Source organism: Haliotis cracherodii, unplaced genomic scaffold (genome assembly GCF_022045235.1).
Source record: "Haliotis cracherodii isolate W230 unplaced genomic scaffold, xgHalCrac1.p SCAF_11, whole genome shotgun sequence".
Lineage (NCBI taxonomy): Eukaryota > Metazoa > Mollusca > Gastropoda > Lepetellida > Haliotidae > Haliotis > Haliotis cracherodii.
In genome coordinates this window covers 39,828,335-39,854,884 of record NW_027266266.1, presented here as the reverse complement: position 1 = coordinate 39,854,884, position 26,550 = coordinate 39,828,335, and the positions used below count along the sequence as shown (strand labels likewise).

The following is a 26,550-nucleotide window of genomic DNA, read 5'->3' as shown; positions in this document are numbered from 1 at the left end:
TTCTCTCTTGTTTCATGCATGGCATCGTATCCCAATTGCGTGGTACAATGCTCATGATGTCAATCACTGGATTGGTCCGGACTCGGTTATTTACAGACAACTGTCATTTAGCTGGAATATTGCAACAAAACAAACAAACAAACAAACAAACAAGCAAACAAACCTGATTGGACTCTTAAACGGGTTTCAAGTGGAATCTGTCACATACATTCAAGACCTTGTCATTAAATCATGTTCTTCCAATTCTTAAGAAATATTTCGAAACTATTATCGGTATAGATCCATTAATGTTGCAATGGGAAGTTTCCAATGTTTGAAGCATATTAAGAAGTGAAAGTTATTATTGAATCAAAGCTCCTTGAAAACAATGTGCAGACAAAACTGCCATTCTGGTCGCCCTGTTTGAGAAAAATACAAGCTTGGTTGGAATGGAATTAGATAAGTTCACCTGTAAAATACCATTTCTTATAAGAGCGAAACGGGCCACTATTTCTAAAAAGTTTATTTTTGTCCAGATTGGCCTTCACACCTGATTCATTACACAATAGTTCAAGGTCATTTATCTATTTCTGTATTTCAATATAAGTGTCGGAGAGAGCAGAAACATCAACATCAAGCATAGTGAGTGAGTGAGTGAGTGATTGACTTAGTGAGTGAGTGAGTGAGTGAGCGAGCGAGCGAGTGAGTGAGTGAGTGAGGTTTTACCCCGCTTTTAGCAATATTCCAGCATATATTACGGCGGGGGACACCAGAAATGGGCTCCACACATTATACCCATGTTGGAAATTGAACCCGGGCCTTCAGCGAGACGAGCTAACGCTTTAACCCCTATGCTACCTGAGCAGACATAATAACAGGCATCTGTGGTAAATGTTAAACATATGTTATGTTTTGGATTACACTTTCTTTTAAAGTACAAATCTTAGTACTTTTTTGGGTGGCGTCCGGAATTCGAACCAACACTCTTAGAGTCAGGCACCTAATCGTCAGCACACAAAGTCAGCAATCTAACCAACTCATCCAACGAGGCTTCCGAGAAATGGAAGTCCGACAACTGGCAGTCAGTACATGTGTAACATCTGACCACTTTCTAAAAGGCATTGTGTGTTCAGTGATAAACATTCCTTCTCCCTCACTTTACATGAGACCCGTGAAGATTCCGGGGTAGAATAGGTCTTCAGCAACCCATGCTTGTCGTAAAAGGTGACTATGCTTGTCGTAAAAGACGACTGACGGGATCAGGGTGGTCAGGCTCGCTGGCTTGGTTGATGCATGTCATCGATCCCAATTGCGTGAATCGATGCTCATGATATAAATCACTGGATTGTCTGGTCCAGACTCGATTATTTACAGACTGTCGTCATATAGCTGGAATATTGCTGAGTGCGGCGTTAAACAACCAACCAACCAACCAGCCAACCAACTTTACATGAGAACCAATAAGTTATGACCAACGATGAGATAAGGGACCTTATGGGTGAAAACTCATTTTTTGACTTTTCATTTTATTTTAAAACTACAGCATCTTCTGAAAAAAAAAAACAATTCACAAGCTTCAATTCATATGTATTACAGAGATACATTATATTAAACACTTGGACTCATTTTCCGACTTATAACTGTTTATGTAATAATTGCAGTTATTAGACATAATGTCCGATGAATTGAAAATGAACATGTATGCTGAAAGGTTTAGAAATACTGTTTTATTACATTACAAACTAACGATAGAAAAATAAGATATATTTGTATAGTCCGCACACATGGCGATCTTCACTGAAGTAAGTTGACGTCAAACGTCTTTATGACGTCAAAGCACAATTGTATCCTTGTACCCATATGGTTCTCTTCTGGTGGATCACACTTATTGATAACAGCGAAGAACATTTGGGGACTTAAAATGCAACCCTGGTGGGTACCGATATAAAAACAATCTGTTGACAGGCCTTTTCAAGTTCTGACACAGGCTGAAAGAATATCATACAGAGATGCTGTTAAAACTTTACACATCTTCCAGTTTTGCAGAGAATCTATGAAGACACATGACTCTGAGAGGCAAAAGCTTTAGCATCATCGATAAAAAGGCAATATGATCTACCTCTTTACCTACAACTTTGTTCAATTAATATAGAAGCTGACCCGTTTGACGAACACCTGGTGTCCACACGTAATGGTGTCGTGATCCGATAGTGTAGATTTTCCAAATGTGTTCCAATTTCTTAGTTCTCCTGGTCGAACACCTCGTATGAAAAACCCAAGGACAGAACCATCTTGACAGTGTAGTTGTTTGAAACTTAACAGCATTATTCGTTTGGACAAGACGGGTATTTGTCAATCAGTAATAGCAGACGTGCCTAATAATAAACGAGGGTAGGAATGTCGTAGAACGCCTCAACTTGGAACACTACTGTTATATTCCGGCTAAACCAAATTTGATCTGTCTTGTTTTGTGTGTTTGTTGTCTAACGCCACACTCGGCAATATTCCAGTTATATGGCGGCGGTCTGTAAATAATCGAGTCTGGACCAGACAATGCAGTGATTCATGTCATGAGCATCATCAAAGCAACTGGGATACTATGATATGCATCAACCTAGTCAGCGAGCCTGACCAACCGAATTGGCATAAGCTATACACAGAAGTAGTACATGGGGATATCTAAGATATACACTCAAGTATGACATTTTCTTGCATAATTAAACTTGCAGGTATTGCCAAGGGTAATACCATATAGTTTTTGTTTTTAGGCTTTACTTTTTCCAAGTATTTTAATACCGTGTGGTGAGGTTTTACTTTTTCCAAGTATTTTAATACCGGGTGTGAAGTTTTATTTTTTCCAAGTATTTTAATACCGGATGTGAGGTTTTACTTTTTCCAAGTATTTTAATACCGGGTGTGAAGTTTTATTTTTTTCCAAGTATTTGAATACCGGGTGTGAGGTTTTTACTTTTTCCAAGTATTTTAATACCGGGTGTGAGGTTTTACTTTTCCCAAGTATTTTAATACCGGGTGTGAAGTTTTATTTTTTCCAAGTATTTTAATACCGAGTGTGAAGTTTTACTTTTTCCAAGTATTTGAATACCGTGTGTGAAGTTTTATTTTTTCCAAGTATTTTAATACCGGGTTTGAGGTTTTACTTTTTCCAAGTATTTTAATACCGGGTGTGAAGTTTTATTTTTTCCAAATATTTTAATACCGAGTGTGAAGTTTTACTTTTTCCAAGTATTTTAATACCGTGTGTGAAGTTTTATTTTTTCCAAGTATTTTAATACCGGGTGTGAGGTTTTACTTTTTCCAAGTATTTTAATACCGGGTGTGAAGTTTTATTTTTTCCAAGTATTTGAATACCGTGTGTGAGGTTTTACTTTTCCCCAAGTATTTTAATACCGGGTGTGAAGTTTTATTTTTTCCAAGTATTTTAATACCGAGTTTGAAGTTTTACTTTTTCCAAGTATTTTAATACCGTGTGTGAAATTTCATTTTTTCCAAGTATTTTAATACCGGGTGTGAGGTTTTACTTTTTCCAAGTATTTTAATACCGGGTGTTAAGTTTTACTTTTTCCAAGTATTTTAATACCGAGTTTGAAGTTTTACTTTTTCCAAGTATTTTAATACCGTGTGTGAAATTTCATTTTTTCCAAGTATTTGAATACCGGGTGTGAGGTTTTACTTTTTCCAAGTATTTTAATACCGGGTGTTAAGTTTTACTTTTTCCAAGTATTTTAATACCGGATGTGAGGTTTTACTTTTGCCAAGTATTTTAATACCTGGTGTGAGGTTTTACTTTTTCCAAATAATTTAAATACCGTGTGTGAGGTTTTACTTTTACCAAGTATTTTAATACCGGGTGTGAGGTTTTATATTTACCTTGCAAGATCTGATGTGTTGAGTAGCAGACAAAGTTTGGACGTAGTATTTCAAACGTCTACTGTTCTTAAATCGAAGACAAGAATTAAACCATTTTCATTATGGATGACGGGAATCGAACCCACAACCTTCTGATCAGTAGTCAGGCACTCTAACCATTGGACGACATCACTGGTGTACCGTGTTTAAGCGTATATTTCCTGGCCAGATATATTTTACGAGCGTTTGAGTAGACTGACGTAAGACACGCTTATACATAATATTAAACAAATATTAATAAATGTTATTTCTACGGTATATAAGTCGGAGACAACACCCGGTGTTGGTTAAAAATGTAAGCCCTCGGTTCATTTTCCCCTATACATAACTAGCATAAAATATAATGGACCAAATCGGTATTGATGGTTTAGCAAATATATTTTATGGCATCTTCTTTTCTTTCCAGAGAAAGGCGACGTCTCTTCTCCATCCTCTGTGCAAATAGAGTGAGTGAGTGAGTGAGTATGGTTTATCGCCACTTTTAGCAATATTCCAACAATATCACGGCGGGGGGCACCAGAAATGGGCTTCACACATAGTACCCAAGTCGGGAATCGAACCCGGGTCTTCGGCGTGACGAGCGAACGCTTTAACCACTAGGCTACCCGACCGCCCCTTGTGAAAACAGAAAATACAACACACCTTCTACAACTGGTGCCGTATGTTGAGTTGTGGATTTCTAGGTGACTCGCTTCTGTGAAACCCGGTTACTCCGGTCGGTACCATTCTCAGAGAAATCTACCGGAGTAACAAATCTGGATTCACGAATCAAAGATAAACTCTTTTGTTCCTGTCATCCTTCAACTCCGTCCCCACAGTGATCGGTCGGAAACCGGGGGTTCCGGACCAGCAGGGTCTTGACTATAGGAGTTCCACTGTATTCCTACCCAGTTGCGTGGCTTCTGGGTAATATATTGACATGGAAGATGTCTACAACGTATCTTGAGCTAAATTCGGCCAATCGAATACAATCGAATAATGCTTCTTTGGAATACCCAAACCTGATATTTTCTAAATAAATGTATACAACCTTCTCAGATTTGTTTTTGAATATTTTTTCAAATTCTCACTCCGCAATATTCCAACTAAATGACGGCGGTCTGTAAATAATCGAATCCGGACCAGACAATCCAGTGATTGAAATCTTGAGCATCGATCTACACAATGGGGATACGATGGCATCCATCAACCAAGAGGAGAGCCTTTAGTCGCCTCTTACAACAAACACGGGCTACTCATGACCATTTCTGGAGGGGATCTTCATTTGCACATAATTAATTAATTAGTGTTGCATCTCCACGTGACTACATACTGAATAGAACTACTTACATATCAATGCTATTTTCACGGAGTGGAATAGGTCTTCAGCAACCCATGCTTGCCGTAAAAGGCGACTATGCTTGTAGTAAGAAGCGAATAACGGGATCGGGTGGTCTGGCTCGCTGACATGGTTGATGCATGTCATCGTATCCCAATTGCGTAGATTGATGCTCATGATTTCAATCACTGGATTGTCTGGTCCAGACTCGATTATTTACAGACCGCCGTCATATAGCTGGAATATTGCTGAGTGCGGCGTTAAACAACAAACCAACCAACAAATTTCACGGAAAAGGGATGAGGTGAGGTGAAATGGGGTTTAACGTCGCGGCCAAGATTATTGCACTTATATAGCGACGTGCATGCACGTGTGTGTGTTTGTGTGGCTGCTTGTACTAGTCCGGACTGATGCCGATTTATAGTGCTAGCTCACTGAGATACCATGCCGCAGTTTAACATGAATACCCCACTCAGACACAGCATACTGACTCCGAGCCGACCAGTCCTTGTTTTAGCCCCTTAATGCCGAGCGCCAGACAGGGTAACAACAAGTACCATCTTTTAACGTCTTTTGGTATGACGCGGACGGGGATCGAACCCCGGACCTTCCGCTCTCCGGGCGAACGCTCTACCACTAGACCACGGAGGCGGTCGGAAAAGGGATGAAAGAGCATTGACATTGCATCATCAATGAAAGAAAACGAAACGAGCGAAGGCACTGTACACATCTGAGAGATATGTAATATCGTTTAACACTATTAATACACAAAAGTAACAGGAACTACAGGTTTAAAAAACATTCCATCTGAATTGTATGTTAATTGTATTGACGTATCATATCCGTCTGGGTCGTGAGAAACATACTGGACTTGTGGTAACGGATTGACCAAGACAGTTTCGTGCCAAATATGCTAAAATACATTCAGTAACATACGTTTTCAAAATTTTATTTTCATTTTCAAAACAAATTAAATCATAAAATCAAAACAATATAATGTGAACGTTTGTCATCATCATCATCATTTATTGTATTCCGGCCATAGGCCCATATACATACAATAATATTATATTTATACAATTTTGTACAATTTTGTACAAGTATAAACATGCAGACTTATATATACAATTTTGTGAAAAATAAATCGCATCACAACACAACAAGAGGAGATTAAAGCATTTGATTAATAAAGGCAAATAAGCTCAAGAATAATTAAACATCATTTGTACAAAGACGGTTGCGAAGTCGTAAACCATAATTAATGTATAGGATAGTATTCTTTTGTTGCTTGTTAGATATTTCATCAAAACGGAGGAGCTTGATTAGTGTATTGATGTTTTGGGGTAAACCTTGGAAATATTTTGTTCTGAGCGATTCATAACATGGACAGATAAGCATAAAATGGTATTCTATTTCAATAAATGTTGGACAAAAAGGACAAAAACGCATATTTTTTTAAATTGAGGAAAAAAAGCCCGTATTACATACTAAATTGTTCAAACCTAATCTAAAACGTGTAAAACACACTCTTAGTTTTCTGTCTGTTATTTCTGTTAAGTACTGTTCTGGAAATAAGCAGGATTTAAATGTTTTATAAAGGTCGTATCTTGAACTATTTTCCAATGTAGCTCTCCATTCTTGGATAAACATATCAGATGCAACTTGTTTAAATACACTAAGAAATGCTGTCTTATCTCCAACACCTTGGTAAATCCAAACATATCCAAATCCATGAAGAAATAAAAGTTGTCTGATTTTAGTGACCCATGTTATATAAACAACATTGTCGCGGTTTTTCAGCATTTCATAACATTTACGTGGAATACGATCAGGTGACATTTCTGTAATCTTTAACCAATATTTTAGACCGCGAACAGATATATAAGGGATGTCTTCCACATTCACCATACACCATACAATTTGGGGTAGATTTGCCAACATTTAAGAATCGTTTACATGCAGTTAAGTGAATTTTTTCCAAGATGAGATATTTTCGAGACCCCAAATCTCTGAACCATATAACAGAATTGAGAATCAAAAACAGACGGGGAAGACACACCGAGTTTATCAAGAACAACAGATAAAGTAATGAGGGCTCTCTTAGCTCGTAGCGCAAGATTGTTGACGAGGTGATTTAGTTTCAGATTAAAAGGAAAAATGACACCAAGGTGTTTATAAGTTTTTTCAACATTAATTTGTTTTTTCCGTTTTGTTGGATTTCAAGGGACAATTCGTTGATAAAGAAAGAGAAAAGGAGAGGGCTTAAAATGCAGCCTTGTTTCACACCGATAGGGCAATCAAAGTAATCAGTGACACCATTTTTGTGACGAACACATGATTTGACACTTGTATATATAGATTTTAACATTTTATACATTTTACCTCCAACGCCCGTTTTTCTCAAACAATCCCAAAGTTTACAACGATTAACACTATCAAAAGCTTTTTTGAAGTCCACAAATGCAACATACAGTTTTCGTTTCCGGCATCCAAGATATTTTTGTACAATAGAATAAAGTGTAAAAATATGGTCGATAGGTGAATATGATCGTCTGAAGCCTGCCTGATTTTCTGGAATTTTATCATAAACATTAGACCAGAGCGTTAAACGCTTGTTTAAAACTATAGCAAAAACTTTACCTAAAATACTTGTCAATGAAACTGCTCTATAATTATCAGGATCGCTTGTATCACCCTTCTTAAATAGAGGAACAATGATAGATTTTGACCAAGTTGACGGAAATATACTTTTGGTGAATATGTCGTTAAAGAGAGAATGCAAAAATGGAACAGTTATGTGTTTGGAACTCTTCAGCGTATCCGCTAAGATATTGTCAGGGCCTGGAGATTTTCCAGGTTTAAGTGAGTCAATAGCATCCAGAATTTCCTTTCTTGTTATTTCGGACTCAAGAATGTCAAACTCAACATCTGATGGGTTATAAACAGCAATATCGTCATGCTCATTTTCAATAAAATCATGGAATATAAAATCATTGCCAAACACATGCTTAAAATGAGTCAGCCATTCTGTGCCTGTGATATTATTCTGAACAGAGGATGGACTGCGTAGAGAGTTAATTTCTCTCCAGAACCGTTTTGGGTTTGATAATGAGGTATTTAGACGATTTAATTTGGTAAGTTTAAGGGATTTTAAATAGCTTTTACATTCTGTTTTATATTTGTTGCGTAACTGACAATACGTTTTCCTATTAGATTCATATCTATTTTTACGGAACTTTCATAGCGCTCGTCTTGCTGATCTCCTATGTTCTCTACACTCGCTGTTTAAATTGAAAATATATTTACGTGATTTATTTCCAAGAACTGAGCCACTGATATTATAGTTTCATCCCCACTAACACCATTACTTACATAGGGTATTGTTTCGGTATTACTTATGGGACCGTGTATTTCAAGATTTAAAGGTTCAGTTTTCAAGGACTGTGACATTTGAAAATTTCCGATACATCTTCTATGTAGTATTCAGTGACATAACAAGCTGTATCCTATGGGTTTTCGATTTGTTTATTGTTGTGTTCTGTCCGATGGACGAAAACGCACCTTTACACAATTGCGTGTTGTAAATAAAGTCATAAATGTATGTAGATGTATTACATTTAGGCATAAATGCTTCTGTTGGATTTGTTTTCCTGATAATGACCTGGTGTATGTCATCTTGGTCAGCCTGCTTGTAGATCTCCTGAAAACTATCTATTGATCAGTTCAATTCCTACTTTACTCGCCTGTTAGAGATCGTTTCTTTCTCATAGTAGGCATTTGAAGGTCCGATGTTTCCGGAGATTCTGTGGGCAATGGAGGAACACTGACTTCTTCTGTTGTCAATACTTCCTCAGTAGCGTCGCCTGTTGGAGATCGTTTCTTTCTCATTGGAGGCATTTTAAAGTTGGATGAATCTGGAGCTTCTGTGGGCAATGGAGGAACCATGACGTCTTCTGTTGTCAAGATCTCCTCAGTAGCTATGTATTCCGCCGATCGTTTTTTTCTGAAAGCAAGTGTTTCCACTTGGGTAATGTCTGATGCTTCAGTTTCTGCCTCGGTGACTCTTTCTTCACCTTGTGTTATTTCTTCAGTAAACATACCATTGTCTGTGTTACCATCTGATCTCTTTCTTCGCACAAAATCTGTGTTGTCCGTTGAAGCTTCTGGTGACTCCGTGGGTATGGAAAGAATCACCACTTCTTCTGTTGTCATCTGCTCTGCTGTAACATCAACGTCCGCGTCTCTCCGAGTTCTCTTCGTCCTTGGAGATGTTGTATCTCCCCTAGCCTCCACATATCCTCGTGGAACCTCTTGATGTTCTTTGTCATATTCTTCGGTGAACATTTTATCATTTTTCAGAACACCAAGAAGGTTTAAGCGTCCCTTCTTTACCGTCTGGTCACTACGGGATACAGATGCTGAGTCTATTGGATTCATGTCACTGACTGAGCTGGTATCTGGTTCGTTGCTCACACTGACATGTTTGTCATGATGTGATATTGTAACGTCAGTATGGACAGGTGATTGTCCAACACCAGGCTGTGGCGGAGCATGGGCAACCAGCGCAGGGACATCGGGATCACTCATGGTCTGGTCGCTATCAGACTCCGGGACATGGTCGACTCCTTGCATTGGATCCAGATTCTGCATTGGCACTGGATTAGCTTGAAGACTCTGGATGACTCTCGGGTCCAATGCGACCTTCTGTGACTGGTCCATTATCTCCACTGATGTGAACCGAGGGGCAGGGAAGCCCTGTCCCCACTTAGTTGGTGGTACTGGTGGAAAGTTAAGATGATGTGCAGGGCAGTTGTTGTCCACTGCGATACAGTCAGCATCACTGCAACACATAGTAGCACTTAAAGTTTCTGTCAGTGTTAAAGTAAAACTGGACTAAGCTCCCAGATCTGATACGCGTTTCACAAAGCGATCTTAGTTCTGTGATTGTCTTAATTCCTGTTCTACCATAGATTTAACGAAGCGCTAAGAGCACTTTGTGGACACCCCCCCCCCCCCCCCCCCCTCTTATTTGAGGTGAAATTGGGTTTAACGTCGCGTCCAAGATTATTGCACTTGTATAGCGACGTGCATGCACTGGTATGTCATGTCAAAATGGAAACTTGACTCTTACAACCAGTGAAAATGGCAGGACCACTACATATGTTTCCGATACAATGCTTTAATGTAAACACAAACGTTAACAATGGATATATATATAATGCACTAAATGTGAACGTTTAAACAAGTATTGTAGCTAAAATGGATAGAATTATCATAAACATGTCCGCATGCTGAATCAGAATACTGCGGGCCACTGTAACTTGATAACAGTTCGCTTTACCCTATTTGCTATGTGACGTCATTGCCGTCACGTTTCTTTTTGTGTGACGTCATCCTATATTATGTTCTATGACGTTGCTTTTTGTAAATCAGTGACCTGATGGGTTTTAACACATAACAGCCACTACAAGTATGTTGCTGTATGTTGCTTTGTTCTTTTGGGATAAGCTACAAATTCTATCCATTTTAGCTGTAGTTACGTTAACGCAATTTTTCAGGGCATTATCATTTGCTGAAGTCTTCTGTCTGTTCAACTGCCTCCCTTCGCCGACTACTCTATATGTTTAATTAATAAAGCCACGCACGTGATTTCTTTAAACATTGATGTCCTTGCACATTAATGGTATAAAAACACAAAACAGTGTCGAATCAACGAATTTTGAACCAGAATGTTCATGTGAAATATGTTAGATGGCTGTTACTGACGGTATACGGTCTCATAATAGGTCAGTAACAACCATCTTGGATTTTATGACGGTATACGGGCTCATGTGGGGTCAGTAGTTCTGCTCTCTGATTGGTCAATCTCAGTTTGAGGCATAATAATAATAATAAATTATATGGCTGATTCAAGACCGGTAGAATAACAATTTAATCTGATAATCACCCTGCTCTACCCCACAGAAAATATATCCACATTAAAGTTAAATAATTCATTTTGAATCTACATTGAATTAAAAGATGTCACACATGTACAATGCTGGTGTATCCTACCTGCAACAGAGGAACATCTTGTTATAACAGGCACACCTCAGTCCACATTTGGTTAGAATAGCCCCATCTACAGCCACCATGTCAAGATTCGATAAACGAACCCGGATGAAACCATCTCCTACAATATGCAGGGAACGATTGATCAGGAAAGCAACACACTATGTTCACCCATGATGCTACCCATCATTGTCACCTTTGTTGTTTATTTGTTGTTTAACGTCGCACTCAGCAATATTCCAGCTATATGACTGCGGTCTATAAATAATCGAGCTTGGATCAGACAATCCACTGATTGACATCAAAAGCATTCACGCAATTGAGATACGATGACATGTTTCAACCAAGTCAGCGAACCTGACCACCCGATCCCGTTAGTCGCCTCTGACGACAAGCATAGTCACCCTTCAGGAAAGCATGGGTTGCTGAAGACCTGTTCTACCCCGGATCTTCACGGGTCGCATTGTCATCTGCCTGCTTTATTTGTTTCGCCAAATTGGATGCAAGCAACCCTCACAGCTCATTGATTGGTGTCATGAGCATCTATCTACGCAACTGGGATACGATGACATGCATCAACCAAGTCAAATTTATGTGCACAAAGGTTGTAAATGGCCTTTTCCAAAATTTGAAAAGAAAACAGCGGATCTTTTTTTTAATTCCCTGCCAAAATGCAGCCTCATGGGGCCAGTTGTTCCTTCTGGAATATGGTAACAGAAAACTTTCGGCCATGCTAATTCGAAACATCATCGCCTAAGAATACTGAGTCTCGATCACCTGCAAATACAGACTCCATTGGGCGTAAAAGGCAAATTAGTCAAAACTGCATGACTGCATCATTGCAATCTGCGATGACACCTGGTGTTCATGAAAAGGGTTGACATGTCTTGCTCTAGTGGAAGCACCCTCCACTCTTACAACTTGCATCAAAGCGTAAGCACTCAAATACAGCTCTTATAAAAAAAAATCATTCTGTCAGACATAGAGGAAGTGTTAGAATCCACACCGAAATGTTGCCTCAATTGTATTAAAGAGTGAGTGAGTTGGGTTTAACGCCGCTTTTAACATTATTCCAGTCATATCACGGCGTGTCAGTCTAATGTGGGAGGAAAGCCCGAAGTGATGCAGGGCTCAGGCGTTTACCACTGGTATGGTGCTGACAAACCTAGAAACATAATCGGGGCGAACCGGGATTCAAACCCATAATCATAGGTTTCTGGCGTGCCCAAGGGACGGAACTCTGCACAGCGAATCGCGGCGCCTTAGACGACTGGGCCACCCGTGCCCCCTGTATTAAAGAAGTTGTTTATCCATAAGAACATTTCCTTGTTCATGACGCCAACTTCTAAATACCGTTTAAAGAAGATAGTAAACAGCAACTGAGGTGCACTATTTCCTCTTCAATTACCTACCTGTGACGTATACTGAGAGTGACTCATCATGACAGTCTCCGTATGTGCTTGACGTCATAAAGCCGATGCACGCCAGCAGGACGTTCCCCAGCCGCATCTTGTTACTGAAACACGGGGGACACCCATGGTATAATATAACACACACATAGGTGTGGTATGGGATATGGGCCGGATGATTCATACGTGGACATAAAGTACTGAAACACAGTCAACAACCATGATATAATATAACACACACATAGGTGTGGTATGGGATATGGACCGGATGATTGATACGTGGACATAAAGTACTGAAACACGGTGGACAACCATGATATAATATAACACACACATAGATGTGGTATGGGATATGGACCGGATGATTGATACGTGGACATAAAGTACTGAAACACAGTGGACAACCATGATATAATATAACACACACATAGATGTGGTATGGGATATGGACCGGATAATTGGCACGTGGACATAAAGTACTGAAACACAGTGGACAACCATGATATATAGAGAATCTCACCCGAGTGTCTTTTGATATCAAATATATCAACACGAGTTGATAAAAGTGGAAAAATTCCGAGGCTTGCCGAGGATTTTGCCAGTTTTATCAACGAGTGTTGATATATTTGATATCAAAAGACACGAGGGTGAGATTTTATTTATCATCCAACATCATTCTTTTAACTTCTTCAATTTGTAGACAGTAATTAGCAGTGACTTCAGTGTAAAAAGTACTGCTAACATCTTCAGTAGCAGAACCATTATTGATGTCATTTGATTGTGACGTCATGGTAACCAGTGACGTCACAATGGTCTGCAGAGCATTGTGATGTAATTTCATTGCAGCGATATCTACAGTTTAGATATCGCTTGATCTAATCCAAGCGATATCTCCTGTGGGAGCCAGTTTTGGATGATAACATACAACACACACTTAGATGTGGTATGGGATATGGGGCGGATGATTGATACGTGGACATAAAGTACTGAAAAATACCGTGGGCAACCATGATATAATATAACACACACATACATGTGGTATAGGATATGGGCCGGATGATTGGCACGTGGACATAAAGTACTGAAACACAGTCAACAACCATGATATAATATAACACACACTTAGATGTGGTATGGGATATGGGCCGGATGATTGATACGTGGACATAAAGTACTGACTCACAGTGGACAACCATGATATAATATAACACACACATAGATGTGGTATGGGATATGGGCCGAATGATTGATACGTGGGCATAAAGTAATGAAACACAGTCAACAACCATGATATAATATAACACACACATAGACGTGGTATGGGATATGGACCGAATGAGTGGCACGTGGACATAAAGTACTGAATCACATTGGACAACCATGATATAATAAAACACACACATAGACGTGGTATGGGATATGGACCGGATGATTGATACGTGGACATAAAGTACTGAAACACAGTGGACAACCATGATATAATATAACACACACACATAGATGTGGTATGGGATATGGACCGGATGATTGATACATGGACATAAAGTACTGAAGCAGAGTGGACAACCATGATATAATATAACACACACATAGACGTGGTATGGGATATGGCTGGATGATTGATACGTGGACATAAAGTACTGAAACACAGTGGACAACCATGATATAATATAACACACACATAGATGTGGTATGTCATATGGACCGGATGATTGATACGTGGACATAAAGTACTGAAACACAGTGGACAACCATGATATAATATAACACACACATAGACGTGGTATGGGATATGGACCAGATTATTGATACGTGGACATAAAGTACTGAAACAAAGTGGACAACCATGATATGATATGACACACACATAGATGTGGTATGGGATATGGCTGGATGATTGATACGTGGACATAAAGTACTGAAACACAGTGGACAACCATGATATAATATAACACACACATAGATGTGGTATGGGATATGGTGCGGATGATTGATACGTGGACATAAAGTACTGAAGCAGAGTGGACAACCATGATATAATATACCACACACATAGACGTGGTATGGGATATGGACCGAATGAGTTGCACGTGGACATAAAGTACTGAATCACATTGGACAACCATGATATAATAAAACACACACATAGACGTGGTATGGGATATGGACCGGATGATTGATACGTGGACATAAAGTACTGAAACACAGTGGACAACCATGATATGATATGACACACACTTAGATGTGGTATGGGATATGGCTGGATGATTGATACGTGGACATAAAGTACTGAAACACAGTGGACAACCATGCTATAACACACATATGCACTTAGCGTCTGTTGTGGACTGGATGATTGACATGGTAACATACAGTACTGAAAAACAGTGGACAACCATGATATAACACATATGTGTAGCGTGTGATAGGGACCGGATGATGGACACACAGAGATACAGTACTACAAGACAGTGGCCAACCATGCAATACCACACATATACACTTAGCGTCTGGTATGGACAGGATGATTGACATGGGAACATACAGTACTGAAAAACAGTGGACAACCATGATATGACACACATATACGTGTAGCGTGGGATATTGACCGGATGATGGACACACAGAGATACAGTACTACAAGACAGTGGCCAACCATGCAATAACACACATATACGTGTAGCGTGGGATATTGACCGGATTATGGACACACAGAGATAGAGTACTTCAAGACAGTGGACAACCATGCTATAACAAACATATACATGTAGAATACAGTGTAGTAAAGTTCTATGAAAAATAAACCCTAGTTGTAAGACACGTCCAAGTTGTGAGCAAAATGTGTCCTTCCGTGAAATTGGAATAAAATGTACATGCTCCAAAGTACCACAGCAACTGAGAAGTATAGACACCAGAAGCTAATGGCATATTGGTCAATATGAAGGGGAGGTTCAGGACTTTAATATCGCGATCATCCTTGTGGTACAATTCGGTACAGAGGCTGACATCATCTTAAACTCCAATGTGCAGATCCAGATAAGATACTTCATATTGTTTCTCAGCTTTGATTTCCAAATCTGGTGGATAGATTGGGAAATCTGGTGAATCTGGTGAAAGTTATCATTTATTTTGGCACTGTTCTAAGAAATGAAGTTGAAACTTTTGTCAATGTGTCAATTCTTCGTATGCAAAGAGAAGCATATCAACTAAGAGAGTCACTCCCCTAGCGTCCACGGGGATATCTAGTACCTATCTAAATGTTCCGTATATTCTAATTTATACAATGCCAACTACCTGATTATTACGTAAGTTCAAGTAAGGCTTTAGGAGATGGGAGGCAAGGGAAATCACGGATGAAATTGATGCCATACGTACCTGTACCTTGTAAACGAGCCCAGCGTGTCTGTTGTCTTCATTGCAGCGTATGGTTATGTTTTATATTTCAAAGCAACAGCTTGTCAACTATTGTCATATGGTTACTAAACGTCCCCGTCTATTTTATTGCGGTAGTGACATCTGGTTTAGTATTGATCTCCCTCACGACATCCCCCAAAACAACACATTCCATAGCCGATTCTGCTTACGACAAAATAGTTAGCAGTTATTAAAGGTTTGTCCCCTGCCTGTTACCTCTTTAATTACACGGATTAACCCATTCAAAGAATCAAGCTGTATGGAGATAATAATAATAATGACAACGAAAATGATTGTGATATGATTAAAAATAGTTCCCGTGTATTTTATTGCGGTACTGACATGTGGCTTAATAACTGATTTCCCACACCTATGGGTTCAAATTCAAAACGTTCTAGGGTTGACATGTTGATCACATTTCCAAATTTGACACATTAGTGAAAAAGAAAGATGTATGCCGCAATTCCCTTTTTGTCTTTTATGGGCCCTTTTTTAGGTTACCAATTGGGGAACAGGATACGCCCACCTTCTTGGTAACACCTGGTATCATCACAACATTGACGACCGCCTCCGTGGCCTAATGGTAGAGCGTCCGCCCGGAGAGCGGAAGGTCCGGGGTTCGATCCCCAGCAGCGTCATACCAAAAGACGTTAAAAGATGGTCCTTGTTTTTACCCTGTCTGGCGCTCGGCATTAAGGGGCTAAAACAAGGACTGGTCGGCTTGGGGTTAGTATACTGTGTCTGAGTTGGGTATTCATGTTAAACTGCGGCATGGTATCTCAGTGTGCTAGCACTATAAATCGGCATCAGTCCGGACTAGTACAAGCAGCCACACACACACACATACACGTGCATGCACGTCGCTATATAAGTGTAATAATCTTGGACGCGACGTTAAACCCCATTTCACCTCACCTCACCTCACAACATTGACACTCAAACTTGACACCTCACACACGACCTTGAGGTATTCAAACTGCTTAAATGTACAAGGACCGTTTTCTTTTGCGAAGAGTGTTGGCGGAGGCGTGCGCTCTCCACTGTGCACCACAAACATAGGTTGCTAAAGATCCGGGGTACTATAGGTCTTCAGCAACCCATGCTTGCCGTAAAAGGCGACTCTTGTCGTAAGAGGCGGCTAACGGGATCGGGTGGTCAGGCTCGCTGACTTGGTTGATGCATGTCAACGCATCCCATTTGCGTGGATCGATGCTCATCACATCAATCACTGGATTTTCTTGTCCAGACTCGATTATTTACAGACCGCCGTCATATAGCTGGAATATTGCTGAGTGCGACGTTAAACAACAAACAAACAAACAAACAATCAAACAAACAAACATCACCTACGTCAAACTAAATTATAGTGTCAGTAAAGTAATAACAATTTTGTCGACATTTTAATCAGAAAATGAGATTGCCTGTTGTAGCTAGAACTGGTATAAGTACGGACGACAGTCAGTCACACATCCCTCTGTGGCTGACAAAGACACTCTCTGTATATTCACTGAGGTCTTGTGTTGTAGTGTGGGCTGGTCGTGTACAGTGGCGCCTCTACTAAACGAGATGTCCCCGTCTCGCGCTTTAATAATACAAACCCTTACACAAAGCTTGAAACTAGGAATTCACTTTCATTGCGTTATCAAAACGTTATTATATTGACTGTAGAGTTGACAGTGCTTGTTGTTTTGTGATTTTACCCCACCCGAAGCTCCCTAACCCCTACAGTCGGAATCCTACTGTGGGCTCTATGTTTAGGCAGAGATATCTTTTAATTTTGGATATGCTTTTTGTCATTTATATTTTTTTCATAAAGATGGCCACACAGTCCTTTATCGTTTAGTGCGATGATGACAAAGCATATTTATCAAATGCGTATTTGGTACCCGGTTTTAAAAGAGGTATTGTGATTCAACCTGATACAACTGTATCAAGTTGGAGTCGTCGCTTAGTATTGACCAACCATTTCAGTGTTTTAATTTTCGATAATATTATGATGATGATGCTGTTGTTGGAGATGTAACGAGCCGTTCCGGAGAACCCGATTACGTACTAGCCACGAAACAGTATTCAAGTTTTATCACAACGTGAAAACCACAAGCACGGGTATAGTGCTGACAAACCTACAAACATCTTCAAAGCGAATCTGCGAATCGAAACCACAATCATAGGTTTCTGGTAGGCCCAAGGGAGGTATCACGGCATAGTTCATTGCAGCGCCTTAGACAGCAGTGGTCGTCTGCTTACATTAATTATTACATTTCCGAAATTATATCTGTGTTTTCATTGGTTGCCAAAGGGTCACATGACCTTCTTTTAATCACGGTTGCCCTAAAATCCATCTTGCCGTGCAGCGATAAAAAGTGGTATTGTGTGGAGACAATGGTCTGAAAGGAAAGATATTTTTCCATCCGATCAGCGAGAGCGTAACGCAAAACTTGTACTAGCAACTCAGATTGAATATTGTTGTATTATATATTATGTAATAAAACAATTATTGACCACCATTTGGGCAACATTATGTTTTATGGATCCAAGAAACTGTCATTCCCCTCATGAATGGTCAATATTTGGTAAGTATCGACCTCCCACGTGAGGGATGAGGAGACAGGTGGTGATGTACTGAATCCGTACGCTCTCACTGTTTGCTATCTTGTCGAGAGCCTATTGGATGCTGTGTTTATATAGCTTCGGTGTTGTGTTTGATTTTCTGTTAAAAGTTACTGAATTTGGAAACATTGGGGACACAAGGTCGTAAACTAAAGATGAAAGGCTGGGGATCGATCCATGGTGACACCAGTCACCGACTGGCCATGAATCATGCGATCATGACAAAAAACATCTTTGTCTGATATGTTTTCAACAAATCAAAATGGAATCTTGTGGTAAGTGATGGAGAAGCCAGCCTCGAACACCTTACAAAACATTCTCTTAGTTAAGCATGTAGTGCAGGCTTTGCGATCTTAAGATCTAGTCGAAGCTCGTGACGATCCTGTCTTGTTAGGAGACTCAACTCAATCCTCGGCTCAAATCACCCTGAAGTGATTTGGGTCTTGGATGAGGACACTCTAGAGTGACTTGGGTCTTGGCTGAGATCATTCTGGAGTGACTTGGGTCTTGGCTGAGATCACTCTAGAGAGACTTGGGTCTTGGCTGAGATCATTCTAGAGTGATTTGGGTCTTGGCTGAGAACACTCCAGAGTGACTTGGGTCTTGGATGAGATCACTCGAGAGTGACTTGGGTCTTGGCTGAGATTACTCTAGAGTAACTTATTTCTTGGCTGAGATCACACTAGAGTAATTTGGGTCTTGGCTGAGAACACTCTAGAGTGACTTGGGTCTTGGCTGAGATCATTCTGGAGTGACTTGGGTCTTGGCTGAGATCACTCTAGAGTGACTTGGGTCTTGGCTGAGATCACTCTAGAGTGATTTGGGTCTTGGCTGAGAACACTCTAGAGTGACTTGGGTCTTGGCTGAGATCACTCTAGAGTGACTTGGGTCTTGGCTGAGATTACTCTAGAGTAACTTATTTCTTGGCTGAGATCACTCTAGAGTGATTTGAGTCTTGGCTGAGAACACTCTAGAGTGACTTGGGTCTTGGCTGAGATCACTCTAGAGTGACTTGGGTCTTGGCTGAGATCACTCTAGAGTGACTTGGGTCTTGGCTGAGATCACTCGAGAGTGATTTGGGTCTTGGCTGAGATCACTCGAGAGTGACTTGGGTCTTGGCTGAGATTACTCTAGAGTAACTTATTTCTTGGCTGAGATCACTCTAGAGTGATTTGGGTCTTGGCTGAGAACACTCTAGAGTGACTTGGGTCTTGGCTGAGATCACTCTAGAGTGACTTGGGTCTTGGCTGAGATCACTCTAGAGTGACTTGGGTCTTGGCTGAGATCACTCGAGAGTGACTTGGGTCTTGGCTGAGATCACTCTAGATTGACTTGGGTCTTGGCTGAGATCACCCTGGAGTGACTTCAGTTGGGTCTTGGCTGAGATCATTCTTGAGTGTTTCTAGCCAAGGCTCTGATCACTATTTTAAATGTCCATGGTCGATTGCATTTTTTGGTATGTTTGTGTAGTTACTATGGTTACACTTAAATAGCAAAATAAAGCACTGTCAACTTTACAATTGATATCATAATGTTTTGATAATGCATTTAAGGTTTGAAAGGGTTTGTTTTAATACGTATTTACATGTACCAATCATCTCCTGCTTATGGACAGTGAAGAAGCTATACTCTGATAATTACAGTTCAACACATTTATGTACGAGAGACGTTTCTAGGTTACACAGAATTGCACGTTGATTTGACGTGTCTTTACCACGCAGCAAGAAGTGTGGTAGAAGTAGTAGAGATTACTGAAGTACCGAATGATTACAAGACATTAATGCTCACTTCACCAACTTGACAACGCATAGTATTAGAGACGGACGAATATTTAGCTCAAAGGAGACCGCACGCCTCTTTACGGCAGCCTTAAAAGGAATAGTTCCCAGTACATTTAAGCAGTGTGAATCCCTCGAGGTCGTGTGTGTCGTACCAAGTTGAAGTGAGACTGAAGTGATGATACCAGGTACCATCACAAATACATGCAAGGGCAAGTCAAATGTTCATAATTTACCTTTTGTAATAGTAGATTAGTCCTTTGGACCTAACCCATGAGAGTAACGATAAGCTGAGAGAAATCAACGAGGTTGACAATCTTCTAATCTGTTGGATGATTAAAGATATTTATGTTAATATATGATAATAACTATTCATTGTGCTTTGGAAACATTCCTTTCTATTTTTTAAACGTATATTTCCAAATCAGAACAAAGAGTAAAAGAACAGAGTTGTTTCAACAGATGAGTGACAAAAATCAGACCAGTCATCAGTTTTTCGTTTTAGCATTTTCATACTTATTTGTTGCTTTAAACTTTGTTGAATTCTAAACTGAAACCATCGTAAAACGGTAATACATTTAATACATTACACATTTTCATCTACTTTACATATACGTTTTCATATACAGTCAAACATCAAACATAATCGTTGCAGCGGACCCATTACCTTCCTGGGGGTACTGCTTTTACAGCTTTGTTTTACACGTCTCATCATGCCACTGCATCATAAAACGTTAAGCTTCATTCTATATTTTATCTTTATGGCCATAAACGATTAATATTCACCTTGTTCTTTCAGTATATCATTGCCATTTCTTATTCTTTTATAATACTCATTTTTTATCACAGAGTTTACCTCTAATTTGTATTTGATCATTGTATCATAAACTTTGTGATACTATGTAAAGTTGGTCATTATTATTAATACAATACAATTTTTCAAACTTTTCCCTTGCTAACAGGACATTGGCTTATTTTTCACATTAATTATTTTTCATATTCGTATTTACTTATAATAAGGGGCTACTAACACTCTGTAGGCCATCTAATCAAACTTGGATAATGACTTGAAAGATCATACTATTGATATGTATGTTCTTACTCAGGCATAAGTCTAAGCTATGTGCTTGATGATCAAAATGTGCTATTTAATTTGTCATACTGTGCATGTTTATCTGATTACACAGAAACAATAAGTTGAATCTATGTGCTTGATGAAAAAAATTGCAATTTACGTTGTCATTATTATTTTTATCTCCATACAGCTTGATTCTTTGAATGGGTTAATCCGTGTAAGTAAAGAGGTAACAGGCAGGGGACAAACCTTTAATAACTGCGAACTATTTTGTCGTAAGCAGAATCGGCTATGAAATGTGGGTGTTTGGGGGGATGTCGTGAGGGAGATCAATACTAAACCAGATGTCACTACCGCAATAAAATACACGGGACGATTTTGTAATCATATCACAATCATTGACAAGCTGTTGCTTTTAAATATAAAACATAACCATACGCTGCAATGAAGACAGCAGACACGCTAGGCTCGTTTACAAGGTTTACAGGCAGTGATTGTTTGTTTGTTATTTAACGCCGCACTCAGCAATATTTTAACCGGCATTAGAACAATTTCTTTTGATTTGGCATAACGGGCTAATACAAAAACTAAAAAAAATAGGACTAAAAGGACAAATCGTAAACTACATCCAGGACTTTCTAAAAGATCGCAAAATAACAGTGGGTATAGACCAGGCTCTATCGGACCAGTGTCCCCTAGAAAAATGGCACTCCCCAGGGCAGTATTCTTAGCCCCACACTCTTTAACATAATGATAAATGATCTCTTTGAGGGCCTATCCCCTAAAATAAACACATTCAAATTCGCAGATGACGGAGCCCTCTGGATCCGCACTAAAAGTATTCAAACATCCCAAAATCTACTCCAAAAATCCCTAATTAAAATACAGCAATGGGCTGACAAATGGGGCTTCTCCCTAAACTCTGAAAAAACTACAGGAATAGTATTCAAACACAAAAATATGAAACAGGAAAATATTTTCGAAGAACATCTCTGATGGGATGCCCACGTCCAAAACCTAACCACTAAATGCAGCAGAGACTTAAACACAATAAGATGTTTCACTGGCTCCAACTGGGGGGCCTCTAAAGATACCCTCATCTCACTGTATACTTCACTAATTAGATCTAAACTAGACTACGGCTGTGCCATTTACGATACTCTTAACCAAAACTTAACCAAAAAACTAGACTCAATACAATATCAGGCTCTTAAATTAGTCACACGTACCCAACATGGCACCTCTCTCACTTCACTTCAGGCCCTCACAGGAGAAATGCCACTAAACCTACGCAGACAACACTTAACCCTAAATTTCTGGGCCGCGTCCCAATCAAATCCCCTCATCCAAAACCTACTAAACCAACACATACGTCCTCAAAACCAAGCTCTAACTAGGAAACACCCTCTACTTACTCCAATATCCCAACGAATAATAAACTACCTAAACGAACACCAAATAGATAACCAAAAACAAAACTACAAACAATCAAATATATTTACTCCAAAACTCAAAATCCCCCCAATAGACACATCCCTAGCCAATTCAATAAATAAACAAACCAATCCAAACATAGCCAAATCCACCACACTAGCCTACATACACGAAAACTGGCCAAATTGGTGTCACATCTACACAGACGGATCTTCTGATCCGATCTCAAACCGCACAGGTTTCGGAGTCCACATCGCACAACCAACCAGAAATACGCAATCTTTTCGACTCCCAAACAACCAATCTATATTTACAGCAGAGCTAATGGGCATGGCCTCAGCCCTCCATAACCAGCAATCTAAAAAACATAAAAAAATCCTCATACTCACGGACTCACTAAGTGGACTACAGGCCCTCCAAAATAAAAACACCAAAAACCGCCCTAAACTCTAAAAACCCCAAATACTAAAAAGCGCAAGCAACTTAACAGAGGCAGGCAAACAAATAGTATTCATCTGGATCCCGGTCCACGTAGGAATATACGGCAACGAAAACGCCGATCAAGCCGCTAAACAATCCCTAAAAATCCCCGAAATAAGCTTAAAGCTACCCATATCAAAATCAGAGATCAAAAGTATCAACAAACGAAAAATCACCCAAAGATGGCATAACCTCTATCAAAAATCAAATACCCAAATCCAAAAAGTCCTCAAAAAAAACCTAACCAAACAAAAAATCCTTCACCCATCCCCAAAAATCGATAGAATATTCACTAAACTCCAAACAGGACACACCAAACTAAATAGCCACCTCCTAGAAATAAAAAAAACACGCAACCGGGAAGTGCCCACACTGCAAACACCTAGAAACCCTAGAACACGCACTCATACACTGCATCCACTACCAAACCCACCGAGCAATGGTCCCTAGAAGCAATCCTAAACCCACAAAATAACATAGAACAATTTAAAGCCCTAGACGTATACTTAACCAAAACAGACCTAATTAATCGCATCTAAAAACAATCCAACCACCCAACACACCACATAAACCAACAAATACCCCTTAAACAAACTCCCTTTGTCCACCCACCACACCCCCCTAGCATTTATTCCAAATCTCAAAATTTCCAAATTCTATATAAGCAACCACTAAACTCCCCCTCTGGGTTGCAAATCCTTCCGTTTCCCCTTTCGAAGCTACACTAAATGGCCCGGCAGGGCCCATGTGCGAAATACGCTTCAGTCGGAAAGCGCACGTAAAATCTCCAAGTGTAAATAAGTAAGTAAGTAAGTAATATTTTAACTACATGACGGCGGTCTGTAAATAGTGGGTCTTGACCTGACAAGCCAGTGATTAACATTATGAGCATCAATCCACGCAATTGGAATATGATGACATGCATCAACCAAGTCAGCGTGCCCAATCACCCGATCCCGTTAGTCGCCTCTTACGACAAGCATGGCTTGCTGAAGACCAGTTCTAACTCGGATCGTCATGTGTAGGAGGGATTGATATCATGAGCACCGTCCAACGCTTTCTTGACAAGATGATAACTAAATAGCTTATCAACCGAGTCACTGAGCCTGACCATTCGATCCAATTAAGATGCTTCTTACGGCAGCATGGGGCGTTTTTCACCATGGGTCCCCACGGGGGCACGGTAAGGTATATGGTCTCTGGTTCTTCTGACCGCCTCCGTGGTCTAATGGTAGAGCGTCCGCCCAGAGAGCGGAAGATCCGGGGTTCGACCCCCGGTCGCGTCATACCAAAAGACGTTAAAAGATGGTCCTTGTTGTTACCCTGTCTGGCGCTCGGCATTAAGGGGCTAAAACAAGGACTGGTCGGCTCGGAGTCAGTATACTGTGTCTGAGTGGGGTATTCATGTTAAACTGCGGCATGGTATCTCAGTGTGCTAGCACTATAAATCGGCATCAGTCCGGACTAGTACAAGCAGCCACACAAACACATACACGTGCATGCACGTCGCTATATAAGCGCAATAATCTTGGCCGCGACGTTAAACCCAATTTCACCTCACCTCACCTCTGGTTCTTCTATCGCCTTATTTGCACTTACGCAATGTCTACCAATTATAAGGCCGAGGAACGTGACGGTTAGTTTGGTGCACTTTAATTCAGTTTGTTCGTCAGCTGCATCGGCGACATCTGCCGAACGATGCAGATTTTTATATTGAGTCACTCTCTATGACTATAAAGCAATGTGGATATCGACTTACAAGTCGCATGTGAAACGTGGATGTCGCAAATCACAACACGAGTTTTCTCTTTCCACCAATATAGAGCTCGCGATACTTGAATGTTTAATCATATGGCATAGAAGCTACGCTAATAGTAAGTGAGTGAGTTGGGTTTAACGCCGCTTGTAACAGTATTTCAGTTATATCGCGGCGTGTCAGTTTAATGTAGGAGGAAAGCCCGAAGTGATGCAGGTCTAAGACGTTTACCGCTTCGGTGAAACCCACGAGCACGGACGGGTATGGTGCTGGCAAACCTAGAAACATAATCGGAGCGAACCGGGATTCGAACCCACAATCATAGGTTTTCTGCACAGCGACACTGACACTTACGCGTAATTGGATTTAGACTGATATAATCATACATTATATACATCATATATATAAAATTATATATATATATATATATATATATATATATATATATATATATATATATATATATATACACACACACACATACATACATACGTATGTATATACATATACAAATTGCAAATTCTGTGGTTGGTTCTGGAGAGTGTGCAGACTGCAGACTTCTGCCAAGAGCATCCCAGACGTGTTCAATGGGATTGAGATCGGAAGACCTTGAAGGCCAGTCCATGACGTTGACTCCCACATTATGAAGGAAATTCCCTGTCAAAATTGCTGTGTGGGGTCTGGCATTGTCGTGTTGGAAGATCAAACCGGGTCCATGTGCTGCCATAAAAGGCAGAAGTTCTGGTGTCATTACCTGGTCGCGGTAAGCAGCAGCGTTGAGGTTGCCACGGATGACAAGAAGACTGGAACGTGCATTGCCACAGAAAGCACCCCACAGCATGACACTTCCGCCTCGAAATCTGTCAACTTCCTGTACACAACACTGGGCGTAACGTTCATGACGGCGCCTCCACACCCTCGCCCTACCATCAGCAAATCGAAGATTAAATCGGGATTCATTACTGAAGACGACTTGGTTCCAATTCCTCTGGGTCCATCGTAAGTGTCGCTGTGCCCACAACTGACGTTGACGTCTGTGTAATTGAGTCAGAATCGGCACGCAGTATGGCCGTCGTGCTTGAAGGTGAGCAGTTCTCAGACGGTTTCGAACAGTTTGCGCACTGAGTCTATCCCTAAACAGTTCATTTCTGGATGATGTAGCCGTCAAAAATCGGTTACGGAGGTGACGTAAGACAATCTGACGATCCTCTGCATGTGACGTCACACGTGGTCGACCTTGCCGAGGGCGATCAGCGGTGGTACCCGTTTGCTGTAGACGCGTCTGTAAATCATAAACAGTCCGTCGACTACAACCCATC

The 26,550-nt window shown here is 40.2% G+C and overlaps 1 protein-coding gene across 1 annotated transcript; it reads right to left on the bottom strand.

Moving 5' to 3' along the window:
- Positions 1 to 8,959: 8,959 nt before the first annotated feature.
- LOC139455090 (uncharacterized) lies at positions 8,960 to 16,100 on the bottom strand. The gene is made up of 4 exons (XM_071236660.1): positions 16,060 to 16,100; positions 12,688 to 12,791; positions 11,279 to 11,396; positions 8,960 to 10,064 (listed from the first exon to the last, which is right to left on the bottom strand). Exons 1-4 carry the CDS (start codon positions 16,098 to 16,100, stop codon positions 8,960 to 8,962), a joined length of 1,368 nt encoding a protein of 455 aa, XP_071092761.1.
- Positions 16,101 to 26,550: the final 10,450 nt, after the last annotated feature.